At 39.2% G+C, this 25,196-nt stretch overlaps 1 protein-coding gene across 1 annotated transcript in view; it reads right to left on the reverse strand.

The window, feature by feature from the left end:
* Nucleotides 1-533: 533 nt before the first annotated feature.
* Nucleotides 534-25,196, reverse strand: part of LOC124595631 (probable DNA-3-methyladenine glycosylase) — a 72,090-nt gene continuing 47,427 nt past the window's right edge. The window contains exon 3 of the mRNA XM_047134454.1: nt 534-4,945. Within this exon, the coding sequence (XP_046990410.1) occupies nt 4,509-4,945 (437 nt within the window). The 3' untranslated portion in view covers nt 534-4,508. The remainder of the gene's footprint in view (nt 4,946-25,196) is intronic.

Raw genomic sequence — 25,196 nt, forward strand, 5'->3', positions numbered from 1 at the left:
AAAGCAACACTGCAGAGTGCAGCGTGGTAATCGCACCCAGGGACGTATCCTCGCCCAAGAGATGGAAAACGAGCGGGACACCATTGCAATGACAAAAAAGCCGGCTAAAGGTCTCAATGCACAACGGATACAGTGCACCATGTAAGGCGCCCTTCCCCAATTGGCTCGCTCTTCGGAATAATTTAGAAAGATGGAGGTCAAACCCGAGAGGGGACCATCATATAAGGCCAAAACATGTGAGACTCCTTTTAGTCGCCTCTTACGACAGGCAGGAATACTGCGGGCCTATTCTTACCCCCGAACCCGCAGGGGGACCATTTTCTGAGATTTGAATCAACAACATAACTTTTAATCTGAGTTTGAGATATGCAGTTGCTAGACTGAGTTGGAACAGTTTTGCATTCATTAGAGGGCTTGCACTCAATGTCCAATTTACCCTCTAATACTGAAGCCACATCTTCACTTACCGAATGCTAACACTGGTTTATGTGTGCTTCTGCATTCATGCCTAGATAATTCTGATCAACACTATCTTTAGTTTGAAAAAACTTTATTTGAAGAAAATTTTATCTACATTTTTCTTTCAGTTCATTTTTTCCTATACTGTTTGCCTGAGAGGCACTTTCTGCCATCAGACACTGTAAGGGCTTACACTATTAGCAATATAGACTAATGAAAACATGGTGTGTCACAGTAAGACAGCCTTTTCACACTACCCACTAATCGCCGGACTCTGTAAGTTGAGTCAACAAATACTAACTTTTAATGAAATCATTGCTGTTGTGTTTACTGGACAGCCACAATAGGAATGCTACAACAGGATACAAACTTTCTTCACCTACATGGTCACTGCACAAAGTTAATAATAAAAATAAACAGTGTGTGGCAAATGAAATATGTTTCTAACAAGCACAGCACATACAAATCTCTATCAGTGACATAAACCACAGCTCAACCACTATGCCCCACCTCACTCACAACCATAATGGATGATAAAAAAGTTTCCATTTGAAGGCTGTATAGTCAAAAATTGGTCTGGTAATCAGGCAATATCACCATGAGCATAGAGGCAATCATACCATTGGTGCACCAGGTTGAAGATACTCATTTCACAAAACACTGTGTCCTGTTGCATGCAGAAGCCTGTCACTGTCAGCTGCACAGTCTCATTTGACAGAAATCGTTGAACTTTAGGACATAGGGCAGGTGATTGAGTGTCTCCACTTTGAGATGGTATAACTTCTGCATCATGACACTCCACAATGGTGGTTTTTGATAAACATGCTGTCTCATATACATTCTTCACCCTCTGATGGATGTCTACCAATGTTTATCATTCAGCAGCCAAAAACTGAATAACAGCACGTTGTTCCTGTTTGGTTGTATTTGATAATAAATTTGCCATAGTTCATGTTTCCACATTTACCACACACATCGGAAAGACATGAATGCTATGCTAATCCGGTGACTACATCTTGGTGCTTATATAGCTGCATTGGAGTTGCACTACATTGCATATACACTGCAATAACACCTTCAAATGGAAACTTTTTGATCAGTGCTTGTATTAGTTGTAGTCCATTAATAAACAACCAAGAGGGCAGAGTTTGCAACATGGTCATGGAGATGGAGTGGCAGTACCGTGACCAGCACAATAGCAATCAGCATAGCTGAGAACTGCATTGTTGACAGTATTATCAGAGCTTCTGCTGTAGAAAGTGGAATGACTTACACATAATGGCTTTATTTGTTGGAAAACCAGTGTATAAATTGCCAGGACATATTTAGTGTGCCCAAAGTATACAAAGGAAAAACAGTTATGGTCAAATATTGAGAAGGTCCTCAGTCCGACATGCCCCGAGCACAATTTATGGCTTGAAACAGGCAGTTTTGAAAGCACTTTCATCTATTGTAACAAAAAGTAACAGTCAAATACTAATAAGGTTGTTGGAATGCAAACAGTTTGAAATACGACAAAACTGAATAAGCAGTTCATGAAGTGCACATTAGTTGCTTTAGCTCCGAAATACAGTTTGACAGGATTTTTTTCATTTAGTTATTTATTTATTTTTTAAATGATCTGAATATCAATATCTGCTGATTATGTCTTTCAAAACTGAGAAAGAAAAGAAAATGAGGGAACGTCAAACGCAGTTACAGATGAAATAGAAAAAAAGAATTTAGAGAAGAGTGGCACGAAGAGCAATGTAAATGGTAATAACTTGCAGGTCCAAAGGAGAGGGATTGGGGAGGGAGGGGAGTGGGGAGCGGTGGGGGTAAGGATGGCATGCATTTTTTCACTTATAAACACTGCTTGATCACAATGTCTGGGTTCAAAAGGCTATGGCATATGGTGGGCAGCTCGTATTTTACTTATTCCTTACTTATTTGTTACAAAGTTTTTTCTCGGCAATACTGATACAGGTGTTTAAGGTTTCTATATAGGAAATGTTATGCTGTTACATGCCAACATTTATTCACTTGTCACCTGTTTCACAATACTGCATATAATTTACAGTAAGACACTAGATTTTATGAATAGTTTGTATTTCCAATTTATTCTCACACTTTATGAAAACTTTCACTGTCTTCAGAATGATATTTTCACTCTGCAGCGGAGTGTGCGCTGATTTGAAACTTCCTGGCAGATTAAAAGTGTGTGCCGGACCAAGCCTCAAACTAAGGACTTTGAGTCTCGGTCTGGCACATAGTTTTAATCTGCCAATCCGGCACACAGTTTTAATCTGCCAGGAAGTTTCTTTCACTGTCTTGTTTAATTCATCCTTTCGGAGCCATATTAAAATATAGCATTTTGCCTTCCTCAAAAATCTGCTGCCCTGCGTGATGGCTCGATCTGTCGCCCCCCCGAGCTGGCCCTGGAGTTGACAACTAATCAGTGTTAGCCATAAAAAAACACGCTAACAAATACAAAATTAAATTTTTGGGTGAAATCTCTAAGGCTTTTGAAAACTGGTGTAAGAGAAGGAAATGGATTGTCCCTACTGCTGTTCAATTGCGTACTAGCAAAGGTAACCAAGGAATGGAGGAAAAGAACAGAAGAAGAAGAAGAAGAAGAAGAAGAAGAAGGACTTTAAAAAGCACAACTGGAAGAAAAGGGGATAATCTGAGTACTGCTTGTTTGGCCTTTGCAGACAGTCTTGCATTCCTGGCTACAATGCAGATAAATCTCCTACATGACACAGCTTCAATATCTTTTGATATCCACATCTTTTGAAAAAGCAGAGTATATGACAAATGTGTTGGAGGCACCAAAATACATGGAAACTGATTATGGATGAAATAAAAAAAAGACTACAAAATTTAAATATTTAGGTGAAATAATACAAAAAAAATGCTTTGGACAAAGAAACTAACTTAGCAAGCACAAAGAAATTGGAGGTGGCTATTAACGTAACAAAAAGTCTGTATAGCAAGGAATTTATTTCCATAAACGCACAACTGTGATGTTACAACATTGTCATTAGATCAGAATGCTTTTATGCTTCAGAACACCTTTCATTAAATACAGCCAAACAATTAGGGAAATAGAAGGAAGGGAAAATAATCAGGAAAATCTTGGGACCAACATATGAAACTGGGAAATGCAAATTAAGTAGTAATAAAGAAATTTATGAAAAAGTAGAATGAACATTAAACACAGTGAGGAAGAAAAGAGTTGTGTTCTATGGACACCTAGAAAGACTAGATGAAAGCAAAACAACAAAAAGAATTTTTAACTTTTTTTGACAGAAAGCCAAAAACATCAATGATCGAGATCAAAGGCGTTAAAACAGACCTGAGGGAAATGTAAATAAAGCAGGAAGAAATAAGTAAAAGACAAAAGTACAGAACAAAGTAAAAAGTTTCAAAGGCTTCCAGGAGAGAACAAAGAAAAATGACCGGCATAATAGAGACAGAAGAAAAAAGAGAAAAACATGTGGAAAGCATGAAAAACTACTTGAAAGAAAGAAGACATATTTTATTTGATGTCGTCCTTAGTAGGCCAAACAAATAATAATAATAATAATAATAATAATAATAATAATAATAATACACACTTTCATTTGATGTACAAGTTAAAAGAATCAGTACATTTTTTTTAAAGAAAACATTACATATAATCAAAAATGGAAATGTTAAATCTGGAAGATGCCAGAATATGTTTGGCATAGGTTTTTATTCTGTTATTGCTTCTAATAGTAAGACCATTCCAAACAGAGGATCACAGATTAAAGTCTACTGTGCTACACATGCGAACAAAGTTGACACTCAGCGCGGTGCCTGATGTGAGCGATCGCAAAGGCATTTCCCATTTGCGTCCCTCCCATCAGCCACCGTGCCAAGTGTCAACTTTGTATGCGTGAACAATAATGCCTCTTCATATGAAGGTATTCTAGTTTTTCCAACCACTGGTCCACCACCATACAAAAATCTTACACTAAGTTTAGTTACTGTTCTAGTAACATGGTAACAAAACACAAGGGACATATTGCACAAAAGTGGGTGTCTCATGAAGATGATACAACCATATTTCTAAGTTCTAACTCCTTCTGCTTATCCAACCGACTAACAGATTTGTTTCCCATCAGATAATAACGAAGTGGTTTCTTAGCCCACTCTGCACCAACAGAATCAATACCAATTCTGTGTGTTTTAACAAAAAGCTCACTTTCTGATATTTTACGACTTTCATTATCTTCCTCAATCCACATCCCTTCCCACAGACTTAAATCTTTCATGTTGCAAGTATGACGATCAATATTCATGCTAATACACAACTTCCCTGGACCATTACATAGTTCATGTGGTTTCAGATTATTTTTTTGCAATGACATTTTTACACTTCCATCGTTTTTTCTTTTCCTACTTTGCTGTCGCTGGAGACACATGTAATTCAATCCTTCAATTGGTTCCAATGCTCTTATAAGAACAGCAGCCCCATCCCCTAAAATAAAGCAACAAAAATAAGTAGGCAATTCAACAATGTCACAGGTACAGAGGTAAATGACATAATTATCAGACAGTTTCTCATACAATGTAAATATAACAAAAACAATTCCAATTTATAATTAAGCTGACAAGTCGAGAATTGAAAACTACTGACCAACCTCAATCTCACCTGCATTTTTTATGGTGATTGTGAAAGTTATCTACATTAGACTAGAGAAATTTCTTAGTCAACACAATCTGTTTCAGAATCAGAATGGTTTTATGAAAAATAAGTCAACTTCAGTAACTGCAGCACAATTACTTGGCAAAATAATAACTGCCAGAGTGAAAAGGGAATATCTTATTTGATTTCAGAAAAAAACATCTGATTGTGTTAACAACACTGTATTACTTGACAAGCTATGGATTGTGAACACAATCTAATGTTTCAGAACTAGAATGGCTTCGAGAAAAATAAGTCAACTTCAGTGGCTGCAGCATAATTAATTGGAAAAATAATAACTGCCAGGGTGAAAAGGAAGTATCTTATTGAAATATTCCTTGATTTTAGAAAAAAATCACTGTTAACATCAATGTGTTACTTGATAAGCTATGGAATGTGGGGGTTAGAGAAACTAGCTACAAATTTATAAAAATCATACATGAGCAGCAAGAAACAATATTTGTGTAGACAGCCTAAACACATTTTGCAACAGTGTTATCAATGAAATAATTTAGTATCTCAATGAAAGCCATCTAATATTTTACAAAGACTGCAATAATGGAATTCAAAATAAAGAAACAGAGAAATTATTTACAGGAAACAAAATTGTAAGAAAGTAAAACTGGACAAAAACCTTGGGAATCATGATCCAGGACAATCTGAAGAGGGACACATTTCCAAAACTGAGTGTGTTTGTCATTTAAAAGTAATAAGGCTTACAAAAAACAGTGATAACAAACTTAACATGTAACCAGCAATAATATCATACTAAAATAAAGTCAAAACATCACACAAATAGGCACAGAGCAACCTTACATAAAATTAAAAAAAAAAAAAAAAAAAAAAAAAAATGTACTCCAGGCTAAGCTGTAGCAAGTCAATGTCCTACTTAGAAATCTCACAGACTGCCCCACTACCAAATTGAAAGAACACCTTGAACAAATTCTGACTTAAAATATATTTTATTCTCCAAATGAGTTCTTTGTCTTCATACAAAATAAATAAAAATGTTATTTCTTGCAGATACTTCAGCTTCATAATATTAAGTAAGTCATAACACACCTGAGATAATTGGAAAAAACTGTTATCACTGTTCTTATAAATTAACAAAAGTGAAATATTTAGCAATATTAAAAATGTAAAATTTGTAATTAACTCAAAATTGTAATATTCCACCTGCATATATATCACAGCCCTACTTTGGTAAACTGCAGTTCGTATATCCTAAACTTCGGTATCCTTACCTGGTGTATTCAGAAGAAAAAGCTGTACGATGTCCTGAAACTTTATTGTTACTGATTATTTGATGTAGAATAAAGTAGGAGTAGTAGATCTTTGCACTGCTAGGTGGTGAGAGCTGCATATCTGATGAGTCAGTGTGCAGAGTGGCATTCAGCCGGGAAGACGTGTTGCGTGTCAACAGTGGTCATACTCTGTGTTTGGTGTGCGGTGATTTTATGATGGATCCTCAAACAGGATGGGTGGATGGGAACTACTTTGAAGGCGATGGTGACCATTAGTCCAAAGGTAAGTTTTTCAACAGACGGCAGCACCAGTCCCAAAAATTTTTGATAGCACCTCGAATTGTACAAAAGATAATGATGAAGACCCATCCACCCACCCACCCACCCACCCACCCACCCATCCACCCATCCACCCCCCCACACCCACACCCACACCCACACCCACACACACACACACACACACACACACACACACACACACATCCTTTCTGCTTTGAAAGCATGGAATAAAACAAAAACAAATGGGAAGAGCTAGCAAAACACATACCTATTCAAAATTTTGAAAGCTACATCTCATTTATGCCCTCATCAGAAACAGGGGAAGCAATTTAGTGCCCTCTCTTCAGCATAAAAACCACTTGCAGTGAAAATATGGCACACTGTTCTAATAATGTCAAACTGGCCACAATCTGGAGCTTCTGAATGATGCATTAGGGAGTCATGTGATAAACTGTAATACATTTTACGAATGCGAGACAGTATAATATTTTTTTCTTCTGAATGACTGCACAGAGAGATGCTGTAACTGAGTAGTTGTTTTAATTATTGTAACTTTATTTTCATTAATATTCACATCCTTCCTATCACACTTGTCCACAACTGTACTCCTCACAAAAGACATCACTAACTGCAAGACAATTCACAGATTTGTTCACACAGTCACCATATTACCTCTGCATCCTGATAAAAGAAGCTGGGATTTGAAATACAGGGACACATTCTGTTTTCTTCTTAATTCACAAATTTTGGATTTATATAAAATGGTGAAACCATGTTTGTACATTGCACATACCCTAAATGGGAAAAATGCACCCAGATACTCAATTTTGGGAAACAGAACTGTCCTAACTGTGAGAACACGCTATCCTTCATTGATGTTCCACATAATTTGTTTGGTCTTTTTATTTAAAGAAATGCTTCACTGTAAGAACACTGAATTCAGGTGCTGAATTGTTATCACAAAACAGTAACAAATAAATTTTGGTTTAACTCTCTGCCAAGCTGCTGGTCATCTACATCTACATCTACATCTACACCTACATCTACTTCTACATCCATACTCCGCAAGCCACCTCACAGCGTGTGGCGGAGGGCACCTTGAGTACCTCTATCGGTTCTCCCTTCTATTCCAGTCTCATATTGTTTGTGGAAAGAAGGATTGTCGGTATGCCTCTGTGTGGGCTCTAATCTCTCTGATTTTATCCTCATGGTCTCTTCACGAGATATACGTAGGAGGGAGCAATATACTGCTTGGCTCCTCGGTGAAGGTATGTTCTCGAAACTTCAACAAAAGCTCATACCGAGCTACTGAGCGTCTATCCTGCAGAGTCTTCCACTGTAGTTTATCTATCATCTCCGTAACGCTTTCACGATTACTAAATGATCCTGTAACGAAGCGCGCTGCTCTCCGTTGGATCTTCTCTATCTCTTCTATCAACCCTATCTGGTACAGATCCCACACTGCTGAGCAGTATTCAAGCAGTGGGCGAACAAGTGTACTGTAACCTACTTCCTTTGTTTTTGGATTGCATTTCCTTAGGATTCTTCCAATGAATCTCAGTCTGGCATCTGCTTTACCAACGATCAACTTTATATGATCATTCCATTTTAAATCACTCCTAATGCATACTCCTAGATAATTTATGGAATTAACTGCTTCCATTTGCTGACCTGCTATATTGTAGCTAAATGATAAGGGATCATTCTTTTTATGTATTCGCAGCACATTACACTTGTCTAAATTGAGATTCAATTGCCATTCCCTGCACCATGTGTCAATTCGCTGCAGATCCTCCTGCATTTCAGTACAATTTTCCATTGTTACAACCTCTCGATGTACCACAGCATCATCCGCAAAAAGCCTCAGTGAACTTCCGATGTCATCCACAAGGTCATTTATGTATATTGTGAATAGCAACGGTCTTACGACACTCCCCTGTGGCACACCTGAAATCACTCTTACTTCAGAAGACTTCTATCCATTGAGAATGACATGCTGCGTTCTGTTATCTAGGAACTCCTCAATCCAATCACACAATTGGTCTGATAGTCCATATGCTCTTACTTTGTTCATTAAACAACTGTGGGGAACTGTATCAAACGCCTTGCGGAAGTCAAGAAACACGGCATCTACCTGGGAACCTGTGTCTACGGCCCTCTGAGTCTCATGGACTAATAGCGTGAGCTGGGTTTCACATGATAATCTTTTTCAAAACCCATGCTGATTCCTACAGAGTAGATTTCTAGTCTCCAGAAAAGTCATTATACTCGAACATAATACGTGTTCCAAAATTCTACAACCGATTGACGTTAGAGATATAGGTCTATAGTTCTGCACATCTGTTCAACGTCCCTTCTTGAAAACGGGGATGACCTGTGCCCTATTCCAATCCTTTGGAACGCTACGCTCTTCTAGAGACCTACGGTACACCGTTGCAAGAAGGGGGGCAAGTTCCTTCGCGTACTCTGTGTAAAATCGAACTGGTATCCCATCAGGTCCAGAGGCCTTTCCTCTTTTGAGCGATTTTAATTGTTTCTCTATCACTCTGTCGTCTATTTCGATATCTACCATTTTGTCATCTGTGTGACAATCTAGAGAAGGAACTTTGGAGAAAGACATTTAGTTTTTTGGCCTTTAGTCTGTCATCCTGTGTTTCAGTACCATTTTGGTCACAGAATGTCTGGACATTTTGTTTTGATCCACCTACTGCTTTGACATAAGACCAAAATTTCTTAGGATTTTCTGCCAAGTCAGTACATAGAACTTTACTTTCAAATTCATTGAATGCCTCTCGCATAGCCCTCCTCACACTACATTTTGCTTCGCGTAATTTTTGTTTGTCTGCAAGGCTTTGGCTATGTTTATGTTTGTTGTGAAGTTCCCTTTGCTTCTGCAGCAGTTTTCTAACTCGGTTGTTGTACCACGGTGGCTCTTTTCCATCTCTTACGATCTTGCTTGGCACATACTCATCTAATGCATATTGTACGATGGTTTTGAACTTTCTCTACTGATCCTCAACACTGTCTGTACTTGAGACAAAACTTTTGTGTTGAGCTGTCAAGTACTCCGCAATCTGCTTTTTGTCACTTTTGCTAAACATAAAAATCTTCCTACCTTTTTTAATATTTCTATTTACGGCTGAAATCATCGATGCAGTAACCGCTTTATGATCGCTGATTCCCTGTTCTGCGTTAAATGTTTCAAATAGTTTGGGTCTGTTTGTCACCAGAAGGTCTAATATGTTTTCGCCATGAGTCGGTTCTCTGTTTAACTGCTCAATGTAGTTTTCAGATAAAGCACTTAAAAAAATTTCACTGGATTCTTTGTCCCTGCCACCCGTTATGAACGTTTGAGTCTCCCAGTCTATATCCGGAAAATTAAAATCTCCACCCAGAACTATAACATGGTGGGGAATTCTACTCGAAATATTTTCCAAATTAACCTTCAAGTGCTCAGCCACAACAGCTGCTGAGCTAGGGGGCCTATAGAGACATCCAATTACCATGTCTGAGGCTGCTTTAACCGTGACCTTCACCCAAATTATTTCACATTTCGGATCTCCGTCAATTTCCTTAGATACTATTGCACTTCTTATCGCTATGAATACGCCTCCCTCTTCACTGTCCAGCCTGTCTCTGCAGTATACATTCTAATCTGAGTTTAGGATTTCATTACTGTTTACATCTGGTTTCAGCCAACTTTCTGTCCCTAGTACTATGTGGGCATTGTGACCATTTATTAATGAGAGCAGTTCTGGGACCTTTCTATAGATGCTCCTGCAGTTTACTATTAGCAGATTAATATTGTTATTTCCTGTAGCATTTTGCCTACTCCTACCTTGCCGCGTCTCAGGAGGTGTCTTGTTGGGCCTAGGGAGGGAATTCTCTAACCTAAAAAACCCACATGCACACTCCACACGTACTCCGCTACCCTTGTAGCCACTTCCTGCATGTAGTGCACGCCTGACCTATTCAGGGGGACCCTACACCTCTCCACCCGATAGCGGAAGTCGAGAAATTTGCACCCCAGATCTCCGCAGAATCGTCTGAGCCTCTGGTTTAAGCCTTCCACTCGGCTCCAAACCAGGGGACTGCGATCGGTTCTGGGAACGATACTACAAATAGTTAGCTCAGATTCCACCGCACAAGCAAGGCTTTCTGCCTTCACCAGTTTTCAGTTTCTGACTCAGAATAAACACTGAGTCTTTCATCTCTCATCAAACTTATTTACTCACTGCAATTTGGCCCTGCACACTACGATGTAACTCCAAATACATGACAGAGTTAGAATCAACATTGCAGGCACAATACCATATGCTAGTTACCCTAGTCTTATACATTATGATGTACCTAAACTTTTGGTAATAATATGAGGGGTAGTCAAATGGAAACTGAATACCCACCACAACAGGACAATGGAATGGTTCCAATCAATGGTAATCACTGCAAGAGCTAACACATTTATCCCACTGGGACATGAGATGATCAATTCTCGTTTCATGTAATATAGTTGACTGCTGATGCATCTAGAGTCTTTCTTGAGGTTGCCGACTATGTGAAAAATCACATGATGAAACATCTGGGCTGTATGGAGACTGGGGCAGTGTTTTCCAACCAAATCGTTGAAGCATAGACTTTACTTGGTTGGCAATGTGGGGGCGGGCATTATCTTGCAACACGATGATTCCATCCAAAAGAATTCCTGGGCACTTTGACTTTATGGAACATCACAGTTTCTGCAAAGTGTCTTCATAGAATTGGAAATTGATTTTGTTCCACGCTTGAGGAACTGGACGAGCAGAAGGCCCCTGAGTCGAAGAAGAGTGTTATCATAACTGCCGATTCCTTGACTTGTGCCATGGATATGTTGGCAAAAATACGTGTTTAAAGTCAGCGATAGGCATAAAATGGCATCTGAAATTGTGCTGAATACCTTCTTGGAAAATTATTTCAAACAACCAGCTCAGAAGCCCACTCAAGGACTAAATGGTTGTGAAAACATATTTGACCTCTTTGCAAGAAATAATCCTGACCAAGAAAGGAGCATCATGAAAGATACAGGACTTACTGACCATAAAGTTGGTGTAGCTAGACTGAATACCACAATATCCAAACGTACCAAAAATAAAAGCAAAATATATCTGTTTTAAACAGCAGATAAACATTCGTTGGACACCTTGTTAAGAGACAGTCTCCACACCATCCAGTCTGACTATGTAAGCATAGATCAGATAAGGTTTAAATTCAAATAAATACTATTGAAGGAAACTGAGAGCTATATACCAGATAAATTAATATGAGACGCTACTCATCCCCCATGGTACACAAAACAGTTCAGAACACTACTGCAGAAGCAATAACAAAAAGCATAACAAATTTAAAAGAATGCAAAATCTCCTAGACATGACAACGTTTTACACAAGCTCAAAATTTAGCACAAACTTCCATGTGAGATTCTTTTAATAGTTTCCACAACAAAAACTCTCTCTCGAAATCAGGTAGAAAACCCAAAGAGATTCTGGTCACACATAAAGTACACCAGTGGTAAGAAGCAATCAATATCTTCACTGTGTAATAACAATGGTGATGTTATTGATGAAAGCACCACTAAAACAAAGCTACTAAACACAGTTTTCTGAAATTCCTTCACAAAAGATGATGAAGTAAATACTCCAGAATTCAAATCAAGAACAACTGTCAACATGAGTAATTTAGGAGTAGATATTCTCATTGTAGTGAAGTAGCTTAAAATACTCACAAAAAGCAAGGCTTCCAGGCCTTATTGTGTACCAGTCAGGTTCCATTCAGAGAATGCTGATACAATAGCACTATACTTGGCAATCATATACAAATGCTCACTTATAGAAAGATTCACACGCAAGTTGCACTAGTCACATCAATACCCAAGAAAGGAAATACGAGCAATCTGCTGAATTATAGACCTATATGACTAACATTGATATGCAATAGGATTTTGGATGTATACTGTACTTGAACATTATGAATCACCTCAAAGAAAATAACTTATTGACAAATAGTCAACACAGATTCAGAAAATATCATTCTTGTGAAACACAACCAACACTTTATTCTCATGAAGTAATGAGTGCTATTGACAGGGGATGTCAAATTGATGGCATATTCTTAAATTTATAGAAGGCTTTTGACACCATTCCTCACAAGCGACTTCTAATTAAATTGAATACCTATGGAGTATTGTCTCAGTTGTGTAAATGTATTTGATATTTCCTGTTAGAAATGTCACAGTTCATAGTAACTGATGGAATGTCATTGAGTAAAATAAAAGTAATATCTGGAATTCCCCAAGGAACTGTTATAGGCTTTCTGTTATTCCGTTTCTACACAAATGAAATAGGAGAAAATCTGAGCTGTTCTCTTACAGTGCTTGTAGATGATGTGAATTGTGGTTTACTTGTCTCATAGTGTACATAATCTAAATCATCTGATTCAGTTACAGGAGACACATCGAAATTGTGGTAAAATTTCCCCATAAACATAGAACAGCTGATGTTAACAAATGGAATAATAAGAATAATAATACAATTTTGATATAGATACACACACTAAAATTTAATACCCCTTGTTCAAATTATGTTTTCATCCTCTATGAATTCTTCTACTGAATAGTAACATTTCTCCCATTTCTGTAACCTTGTTTTTCAAATTTCTAGCTTCATATTTAATATGTTTTTGCTCATTAACTTAACATATATTGTCATCCCTCATATACTATGGAGTCTATGCATATAATCTTCAATTGGTGTGTGGGTAGCATAAAATTATTTTTATTTCCAATGTTATATGGGTGGTTAAAATGGTTCTCCTCAAATAATTTTTGTCTGCTGTGTAGAAAGATTATAATTTCATAAATGTATATGCTGTCATTTACCATAATATAAAGTCATCAGATGACCAAAATGAACTGCAAAATGATTTAGACCAGATATGTGTATGGTGCAAAAAGTGGCAACTGACTCTAAATCATGAAAAGTGTGAAGTCATTCACATGAGCAAGAAAAGGAATCCACTAAATTTCACTTACATAATAAATTACACAAATCTAAAGGCTGTAAAATCAACTAAATACTTAGGAATTACAATTACGAATAACTTAAACTGGAACTATGAGATAGTTAATGTTGTGTGGAAAGCAAACCAAAGAATGTGATTTATTGGCAGAACACTTAGCAAATGGAACAGATCTACTAAAGAGACTGCTTCTGGAGTCCTCCTGTGCAGTGTGGGATCCACTTCATATAGGACAGATGGAGGACATTGAAAAAGTTCAAAGAAGGGCAGCTTGTTTTGTATTATCACAAAATAGGGAGATACTGCCACAGATATGATACATGAATTGGGGTGGCAGTCACTATAATAAAGGTGTTTTTCACTGTGGCAGGATCTTCTCATGAAATTTCAACCACCAACATCCTCCTCAGAGTGTGAAAATACTTTGTCAGTGCCCATCTACACAGAGAGAAATTATCATCATAATAAAATAAGAGAAATTAGAGTTTGCAGAGAAAGATTAAAGTATTCATTTTTCCCCACATGCTGTTTGAGAGTGGAATGATACAGAAGTATCTCGAAGGTCATTTGATGAGCCCTGTACAAGGCACTTAATTGTGAACTGCAGAGTAATTGTGTAACTGTAGCTGCAGATGTACTGGAAATTTTGTGAGCAGCTTTGGACTACTTTGGTGGGCTAGATATGGAATATTTCCATTATTGGCTTTGCTGTTTGCTCTCACACTGTTGGGTGGAATCACCCTGTTGTACAATAATGCCCATCCCCACACTGCCAATCGGACAAAGGGTATGTTCTATCAATTTTGTTGAGAAACTCTGCTGCATCCGCCGCACAGCCCGGATCTCTCACTGTGTGATTTTCACATCTTTAGTGACCTGATGAAGGACTTGCATGGATGTTGGTTTCAGTAGGTCAGTGATGTGCAAGAGTGGTTGCAGTTGTGGATCTGTCAGTGGCCACCATCGTTCTATGAACCAGGAATTGATTGTCTCATCTACCAGTGCGATACAAGCTTGTAAGTGAGTGACCATTTGTAGCTGCATGGGTCATGGCCCATCGAACATAGGCCGGTGTGAGGTGGAGCGTACACCATCAAGTTAAGTAGTGGTTTTGACTTTGTACATATGTACTGTTTGTGTTTTACTTTTTTTTCCCTTTATAAATGCATAGCTATGGTGTTCTTTTAATCATTGACAAAGGTCTTCTTAGGCGCTTGTGGGTTTTATTGTTGTTCTGAAGAAGGTGTAGTTATCAACGCCGAAACCTAGGTTAACACTAGGTGCTTTTTTCACAATCGAGGCGGGTTTTTAGTTTTTTAATATATTAACCAACGATTGCTGACACGCTGCGATGTTGAAGGTTCTTATTTACCTTACAAGTGAGAGGAACAAATCCTGTGGTCTTTATCAGAGCATTTCGAAATGTTTTACCTCGTACCTGGGCGGAAGCCTAGAAAATTAGATTTGTTGTTCGATACACACAGGGTGACGTTCTACTATGGGCTACGGACATGGCGGAGCGTAGCCACTACTATGAACAGTTTGAGAGAGCCTTTCTGGATAAAGATTGGTCTGAGGCCATGCAAGAGAGCCTCACACATTAAGTATTCAACCCCTCTCCATTCAATAGCAAACATGGAAGTTTAAGGGGCTACTTTGAAAAATATTTGAATAAAACCAGATACTAGACGAATCCGGTATCTCAAGTAGATGTGCTGAAAATTTTAGGACCATCCACCTGCCCACATTAAGGAAAAACTCATTACCATTCCGGAACACAACACCAAATACTTTCTATCTGTACTGGACTCAACTGATTTGATATAAGAAGAGAGATCAGTACAACCCAAGCCTGTTAATATGCAGATAGTGCCACAGAGATTAATGGATCAACAAGTGAACAACAGATTCGTAGTACAACATGGATGGCAACCTTATCCCACAAAGACCTATGGTAATGGTAACGATAATCACAATGACAATGGCAAAATCCGTAAATCCTAGGGCGGGTATAAAAGAAATGGGCAAATATTTAACAAAAACAACTATAATGGGCAAGTATTGTATGGCCAGCATGTACAATATGTACAGACACAACCTAGCAGCAATAATCAGCCGATCACTTGGCAAACATGCAACAATACCAAACAGCTGAATAACACATAGACAGCATAATTCTGGCAGCAAAGAAAGCACATATGTCAAATAACGCGCAAAGGCAAAGATAATTTCAGTTGAGAGCCTTGCAGGATACTAACTGGCGTAATCAAACACCAACAGTCCATTAGTAGAAGTTACGCCTAACCCAGAGACCTACGCCACCGGGACTCCAGAAAACTTGAAATGGTCATGGTAGGCCCCCATTCTGTGACCTGGAAGGAGAGTGGGAGTACAAGCTTGAATGACACTTGCTTCATCAGATACGATGAAGGTAGTGATGTGAAAAATGATCTGTATCAAAGTAATGAGGACACACAGCAAAATTTGACAAAGGGGAAAGTACAAAAGCCAAACTATTTGACCTTGATGTACCCATTGTGCTTGACACAGGTGCTACTACTAATCTGACGTCAAAGGGAATCTTTGAAGAACTGAGGAAATGTGGGTGTATACCCACACTACCAGTACAAAATTGCGAAGTACAAACTGCAACTGGTCAGAAATCGAAAGGAGTCAAAAGACGAGGTGCATTCAAGTTCTAAGGCCTCCGATTTTTTTTTTCTAATGAACTACTCACCCGAAATCGATGAAACTGGCGTTACTTCTCGATGTAATCGCCCTGCAGACGTCCATGATTCCATGGCAGCGCCGAAGGCTTCTTTAGGAGTCTGTTTTGACCACTGGAAAATCGCTGAGGCAATAGCAGCACGGCTGGTGAATGTGCGGCCACGGAGAGTGTCTTTCATTGTTGGAAAAAGCCAAAAGTCAATAGGAGCCAGGTCAGGTGAGTAGGGAGCATGAGGAATCACTTCAAAGTTGTTATCACGAAGAAACTGTTGCGTAACGTTAGCTCGATGTGCGGGTGCATTATCTTGGTGAAACAGCACACGCGCAGCCCTTCCCGGACGTTTTTGTTGCAGTGCAGGAAGGAATTTATTCTTAAAAACATTTTCGTAGGATGCACCTGTTACCGTAGTGCCCTTTGGAACACAATGGGAAAGGATTACGCCCTCGCTGTCCCAGATCATGGACACCATCATTTTTTCAGCACTGGCGGCTACCCGAAATTTTTTTGGTGGCGGTGAATCTGTGTGCTTCCATTGAGCTGACAGGCGCTTTGTTTCTGGATTGAAAAATGGCATCCACGTCTCATTCATTGTCACAACTGACGAAAAGAAAGTCCCATTCATGCTGTCGTTGTGCGTCAATATTGCTTGGCAACATGCCACACGGACAGCCATGTGGTCGTCCATCAGCATTCGTGGCACCCACCTGGATGACACTTTTCGCATTTTCAGGTCGTCATGCAGGATTGTGTGCACAGAACCCACAGAAATGCCAACTCTGGAGGCGATCTGTTCAACAGTCATTCGGCGATCCCCCAAAACAATTCTCTCCATTTTCTCGATCATGTCGTCAGACCGGCTTGTGTGAGCCCGAGGTTGTTTCGGTTTGTTGTCACACGATATTCTGCCTTCATTAAACTGTCGCACCCATGAACACACTTTCGACACATCCATAACTCCATCACCACATGTCTCCTTCAACTGTCGATGAATTTCAATTGGTTTCACACCACACAAATTCAGAAAATGAATGATTGCACGCTGTTCAAGGAAGGAAAATGTCGCCATTTTAAGTATTTAAAACAGTTCTTATTCTCGCCGGTGGCGGTAAAGTTCCATCTGCCGTACGGTGCTGCCATCTCTGGGACGTATTGACAATGAATGCGGCCTCATTTTAAAACAATGCGCATGTTTCTATCTCTTTCCAGTCCAGAGAAAAAAAATCGGAGGCCTTAGAACTTGAATGCACCTCGTACAAGCTTTAATTCTCATCCAATTAGGTCAGTTTTCTGTACAGTGCATTGTTTTGATAGTGGAGAAATTACTTGTTGACTGTTTAATTGGTATGGATACAGTTAGGACATACCAAGTACAAACTGATAAAGGAAAAGGCCAATATCATTTCACTGTAAATAACCAATTATTTGCAACAGACCTAATCAGGGAAAGTACTGATAGACGTAAAACTGAAGTTACTCATGACTTTGAGGTTCAATTGGTAAATCCTGTAGTCACGTTTGTCAACACATACAATAACTAACAGTCCGCAGCAGAAGAGGTAAACATTGACACAATAAACAGAGTGGTAAGTGGATGAAAGTGCTTGTCTCAAGGACAGCAAGCAGAATTTAGGAAACTGATATTTGCTTATATCCATGTGTTTGAAAAAAGACCAAGTATCATTAAGAATTTTGTGTACACAATGGAAGTATATCCTCACAAAACTTTTTGTTCTACTTCATACGCTATACCATGGACAAAGAGGGAAGCAGTAAGAAAAGAGATTAACCTTCGTATGTGGAGGTAGGAGCTTCGAATTTCAAATGTTACTGTTTGGATTGAATGTAAGTTCAGGTGCATTTATCTCTGCCCTGGACAAGGTGCTACGACACAAACTTTTGAGTAAGGTAACAGTATATGTGGACAACCTTTTAGTTGGCACACCCTCATGGGTAGAACACTTATGATTAATTGAGCAAGCATTGAATTGCTTTTCCGAACATGGAATAACAGAAAAATTCCAAGAAATCTAGTTTCGGAAAAGAAAAGATAAAGTTTTTGGGACACACAATCTCTTCAGAAGGCATACTGCTCGATCCAAAAATACTTGACGCCATTAGGAACTGTCCTGTACCTCAAAACAAGAGACAATTAAAGGCATAATTAGGCCTAGTCTCATTTTTCAGGAAATTCATCCCTAACCAACTTATGAACAGTGATGCTTTTCTCAATCTTCTCTGGAAAAGCAGACCTTGTTTATGGGACAAGCAACGTCAACCCAGTTTCAAGAACATCAAGCAAGCCTTATTAAATGATAATATTCTATCTCAACCAGACATGAAGAAGGATGTTTGCTTATGCACTGATGCATGTTCTCAGGGTCTGGGTGCGTGTCTTTTTCAAATGGCAGAAGAAGAGGTAAAACTCACCCCTAAAGTAATTAGCTTTGCCAGCCACATCTTATCCTACGCCGAACGTTCATATTCAGTTATGGAGTTGAAGGGTTTGGTTGTAATATGGTCCTTTCAAAAGTTTGAATATCTCCTCTGAGGTAAACACACAAAAGTATACTGTGACCGTCAGTCCCTATCACTTTTGTTAACTTGTAAATTGCTACACCAAGTGATGGCCAGGTGGTGTATGATCTTCAAGGATTTGCTTTTGAAATAGTGCACATAAAGGGAAACCAGAACATAATAGCTGATGCTCTTTCTCGACTACCACAAGGCTTAGAGGAATTTAACGGTCTTTTAGAGCAGGAAGATTGAAAGAAGAGGTATGTTGATGAAGACTAAACACTCTGATCATACTATGCCCAAATGTGTAAACACATGGAGCCATTACAGCAAGTAGACACACGATGGAGTAAGGTAAGAGTGAAACTTATGCAAAACGGTGTTGAAGAGTTAAAAAGGTTTTTCACTATTCACAAAGGTGTTCTGTTACATAGGAACCATCATGAACAATAAAAATGGCATGTGTGTTTGCCGGAGGAATATGTGGATGATTTTATCTTACACACACACACACACACACACACACACACACACACAAACAGGGGCCATTATGACACTGCTAAGTGCAATGACAAAATAGGTCAATATTGTTGTTTCCCCAACCTTACATGAAGATTCTACAGATGGTAAGGAAGTGTGTTGTCTGCCAGAAAACAAAATATTCTAATATCTCCCAACAGATTGAACTACATACCATTGTGGTAGAAAACCTCTAGAAAAAGTGTCTGAAAACCTCTAGAAAAGGTGTCTGTGGATGTGGATAGACCCTATCCCAGAAGTAAGGTCGGTGTAAAGTATATAGTAGGTATGTATGATATTTTCACCAAATATGTAAAATTGTATGCTGTACAGAATGCTAAAGCCAGTTCAACTATAAGACGAATCAAAGGGCATTATTTTACAGGAGTAGGAAAATCAGAAGTCATGTTAACAGGTAATGCCTCATATTTTGTTGGCTCCAACCAAATTGAACACATTATAATATTCAAATTTCATCCTGAAGCATCCCCCACAGAAAGGTATTTAAGGAATTCAACAGGTTTCTCAGGCCCTATATGCCTCGTAAACATACCAAGTGAATTGAATATGTCACTCCCTTCTTACAATTTGTTAACAACCTTTCCCATACATCAACTGGATTTACACCAAGTGAGATGAAATTCAGTTGCAAACAAGTAGACAAGTAGGAGAAATCTCTGTCGAAGATACCGATACATGAATTATCACTGGAGGATAAAATATGACATGCAGTAATGAACCTTAAAGCATGGGCTAAATACTGGAAAGGGAAGCTGAAATGTACAACACAATTTTATATACGCCAAGATGTATTACTTAGAACACATCCAAAATCCAGAAAAATTGGAAACCAGAACCATAAGTGGCAATTAATATGCACTGGACCTCACATAATTACTAAAATCATCTACCTGGGAGCATATAGAATAGTACACACGAACGCGGGCAAAGACAAGGGCCTTTAATCACACAAAGACTTGGAAATGTTTGTATACTGAAAGAAAGGGGAAAGTCACATTCTAGAATTTATGTTGTTAGTTGTGATGTTCTGTGTCTTAATGACCACTGGCTCACAAAAAATGAAAGCCAGTTGTACATTCCTGATGGCTACAAAATAGCACCTGTTTACTTTAAATCTATTATGAGGAAAGGAAGTGTAGGTATACTTGTAAGAGATTGTGTAAGACTTAAATTCAGTGTAATAGATATTAAGCATTTAACTCAAGAAGAAGAATTTGAAGCTGCTGCTGTTAAGTTCCCAGAATGCCTGGTTATTGTGATTTCCATATACTGACTCAAAAGTTACAGTGGACCCCACAGAAAAATTGTTATTGTTTCTACTCAGATATAAGACATATAAAATTCTTATCTTTGGAGTTATTAATATAGATGTGAATGTGCATAACTCTCAAACTAGCCTCCTGTTAGATACATTGAGATAAATTAATTTCTTCTGTCTCAACAGTAAGCCCACAAGACAAAATGCATGCCTAGATCTACATCTACATGATTACTCTACATCTACATCTACATCTATACTCCGCGAGCCACCTTACGGTGTGTGGCGGAGGGTACTTATTGTACCACTATCTGATCCCCCCTTCCCTGTTCCATTCACGAATTGTGCGTGGGAAGAACGACTGCTTGTAAGTCTCCGTATTTGCTCTAATTTCTTGGATCTTTTCGTTGTGATCATTACGCGAGATATATGTGGGCGGTAGTAATATGTTGCCCATCTCTTCCCGGAATGTGCTCTCTCGTAATTTCGATAATAAACCTCTCCGTATTGCGTAACGCCTTTCTTGAAGTGTCCGCCACTGGAGCTTGTTCAGCATCTCCGTAACGCTCTCGCGCTGACTAAATGTCCCCATGACGAATCGCGCTGCTTTTCGCTGGATCATGTCTATCTCTTCTATTAATCCAACCTGGTAAGGGTCCCATACTGATGAGCAATACTCAAGAATCGGACGAACAAGCGTTTTGTAAGCTACTTCTTTCGTCGATGAGTCACATTTTCTTAGAATTCTTCCTATGAATCTCAACCTGGCGCCTGCTTTTCCCACTATTTGTTTTATGTGATCATTCCACTTCAGATCGCTCCGGATAGTAACTCCTAAGTATTTTACGGTCGTTACCGCTTCCAATGATTTACCACCTATGGCATAATCGTACTGGAATGGATTTCTGCCCCTATGTATGCGCATTATATTACATTTATCTACGTTTAGGGAAAGCTGCCAGCTGTCGCACCATGCATTAATCCTCTGCAGGTCCTCCTGGAGTACGTACGAGTCTTCTGATGTTGCTACTTTCTTGTAGACAACCGTGTCATCTGCAAATAGCCTCACGGAGCTACCGATGTTGTCAACTAAGTCATTTATGTATATTGTAAACAATAAAGGTCCTATCACGCTTCCCTGCGGTACTCCCGAAATTACCTCTACATCTGCAGATTTTGAACCGTTAAGAATGACATGTTGTGTTCTTTCTTCTAGGAAATCCTGAATCCAATCACAAACCTGGTCCGATATTCCGTAAGCTCGTATTTTTTTCACTAAACGTAAGTGCGGAACCGTATCAAATGCCTTCCTGAAGTCCAGGAATACGGCATCAATCTGCTCGCCAGTGTCTACGGCACTGTGAATTTCTTGGGCAAATAGGGCGAGCTGAGTTTCACATGATCTCTGTTTGCGGAATCCATGTTGGTTATGATGAAGGAGATTTGTATTATCTAAGAACGTCATAATACGAGAACACAAAACATGTTCCATTATTCTACAACAGATTGACGTAAGCGAAATAGGCCTATAATTATTCGCATCTGATTTATGACCCTTCTTGAAAATGGGAACGACCTGCGCTTTCTTCCAGTCGCTAGGTACTTTACGTTCTTCCAGCGATCTACGATAAATTGCTGATAGAAAGGGGGCAAGTTGTTTAGCATAATCACTGTAGAATCTTAAGGGTATCTCGTCTGGTCCGGATGCTTTTCCGCTACTAAGTGATAGCAGTTGTTTTTCAATTCCGATATCGTTTATTTCAATATTTTCCATTTTGGCGTCCGTGCGACGGCTGAAGTCAGGGACCGTGTTATGATTTTCCGCAGTGAAACAGTTTCGGAACACTGAATTCAGTATTTCTGCCTTTCTTCGGTCGTCCTCTGTTTCGGTGCCATCGTGGTCAACGAGTGACTGAATAGGGGATTTAGATCCGCTTACCGATTTTACATATGACCAAAACTTTTTAGGGTTCTTGTTTAGATTGTTTGCCAATGTTTTATGTTCGAATTCGTTGAATGCTTCTCTCATTGCTCTCTTTACGCTCTTTTTCGCTTCGTTCAGCCTTTCCTTATCAGCTATGATTCGACTACTCTTAAACCTATGATGAAGCTTTCTTTGTTTCCGTAGTACCTTTCGTACATGATTGTTATACCACGGTGGATCTTTCCCCTCGCTTTGGACCTTAGTCGGTACGAACTTATCTAAGGCGTACTGGACGATGTTTCTGAATTTTTTCCATTTTTGTTCCACATCCTCTTCCTCAGAAATAAACGTTTGATGGTGGTCACTCAGATATTCTGCGATTTGTGCCCTATCACTCTTGTTAAGCAAATATATTTTCCTTCCTTTCTTGGCATTTCTTATTACACTTGTAGTCATTGATGCAACCACTGACTTATGATCACTGATACCCTCTTCTACATTTAAGTGCTTGGCAGAGGGTTCATCAAACCACAATCATACTTTCTCTCTATCATTCCACTCCCGAACAGCGCGTGGGAAAAACGAACACCTAAACCTTTCTGTTCGAGCTCTGATTTCTCTTATTTTATTTTGATGATCATTCTTACCTATGTAGGTTGGGCTCAACAAAATATTTTCGCATTCGGAAGAGAAAGTTGGTGACTGAAATTTTGTAAATAGATCTCGCCGTGACAAAAATGTCTTTGCTTTAATGACTTACATCCCAACTCGTGTATTATATCTGCCACACTCTCTTCCATCTTACGCGATGATACAAAACGAGCTGCCCTTTTTTGCTCCCTTTCGATGTCCTCCGTCAATCCCACCTGTTAAGGATCCCACACCGTGCAGCAATATTCTAACAGAGGATGAACGAGTGTAGTGTAAGCTGTCTCTTTAGTGGACTTGTTGCATCTTCTAAGTGTCCTGCCAATGAAACGCAACCTTTGGCTCGCCTTCCCCACAATATTATCTTTGTGGTCTTTCCAACTGAAGTTGTTCGTAATTTTAACACCCAGGTAATTAGTTGAATTGACAGCCTTGAGAATTGTACTATTTATTGAGTAATCAAATTCCAACGGATTTCATTTGGAACTCACGTGGATCACCTCACACTTTTCGTTATTTAGCGTCAACTGCCACCTGCCACACCATACAGCAATCTTTTCTAAATCGCTTTGCAACTGATACTGGTCTTCGGATGACCTTACTAGACAGTAAATTACAGCATCATCTGCGAACAACCTAAGAGAACTGCTCAGATTGTCACCCAGGTCATTCATACAGATCAGGAACAGCAGAGGTCCCAGGACGCTTCCCTGGGGAACACCTGATATCACTTCAATTTTACTTGATTATTTGCCGTCTATTACTACAAACTGCGACCTTCCTGACAGGAAATCACGAATCCAGTTGCAGAACTGAGACGATACCCCATAGGCCCGCAGCTTGATTAGAAGTTGCTTGTGAGGAACGGTGTCAAAAGCTTTCCGGAAATCTAGAAATACGGAATCAACTTGAGATCCCCTGTCGATAGCGGCCATTACTTCGTGCGAATAAAGAGCTAGCTGTGTTGCACAAGAATGATGTTTTCTGAAACCGCGCTGATTACGTATCAATAGATCGTTCCCTTCGAGGTGATTCATAATGTTTGAATACAATATATGATCCAAAACCCTACTGCAAATGACATCAATGATATAGGTCTGTAGTTCGATGGATTACTCCTACTACCCTTCTTAAACACTGGTGCGACCTGCGCAATTTTCCAATCTGTAGGTACAGATCTATCGGTGTGCGAGCGGTTGTATATGATTGCTAAGTAGGGAGCTATTGTATCAGCGTAATCTGAAAGGAACCTAATCGCTATACAATCAGGACCTGAAGACTTGCCCGTATCAAGCGATTTGAGTTGCTTCGCAACCCCTAAGGTATCTACTTCTAAGGAACTCATGCTAGCAGCTGTTCGTGTTTCAAATTCTGGAATATTCCATTCGTCTTCCCTGGTGAAGGAATTTTGGAAAACTGCATTCAATAACTCTGCTTTAGCGGCACAGTCGTCGGTAACAGTACCATCGGCACTGCGCAGCGAAGGTATCGACTGCGTCTTGCCGCTTGTGTTCTTTACATACGACCAGAATTTCTTCGGATTTTCTACCAAATTTCGAGACAATGTTTCGTTGTGGAACCTATTAAAGGCATCTCACATTGAAGTACGTGCCAAATTTCACGCGTCTGTAAATTTTAGCCAATCTTCGGGATTTCGCGTTCCTCTGAACTTCACATGCTTTTTCCGTTGCCTCTGCAACAGCGTTCGGACCTGTTTTGTGTACCATGGGGGATCAGTTCCATCTTTTACCAATTTATGAGTTATGATTCTCTCAATTTCTGTTGCTACTACACCTTTGAATCTAAGCCACATCTCGTCTACATTTGCATAGTCAGTTCGGAAGGAATGGAGATTGTCT

The sequence above is a fragment of the Schistocerca americana genome, chromosome 2, assembly GCF_021461395.2.
Source record: "Schistocerca americana isolate TAMUIC-IGC-003095 chromosome 2, iqSchAmer2.1, whole genome shotgun sequence".
Taxonomy (NCBI): Eukaryota; Metazoa; Arthropoda; class Insecta; order Orthoptera; family Acrididae; genus Schistocerca; species Schistocerca americana.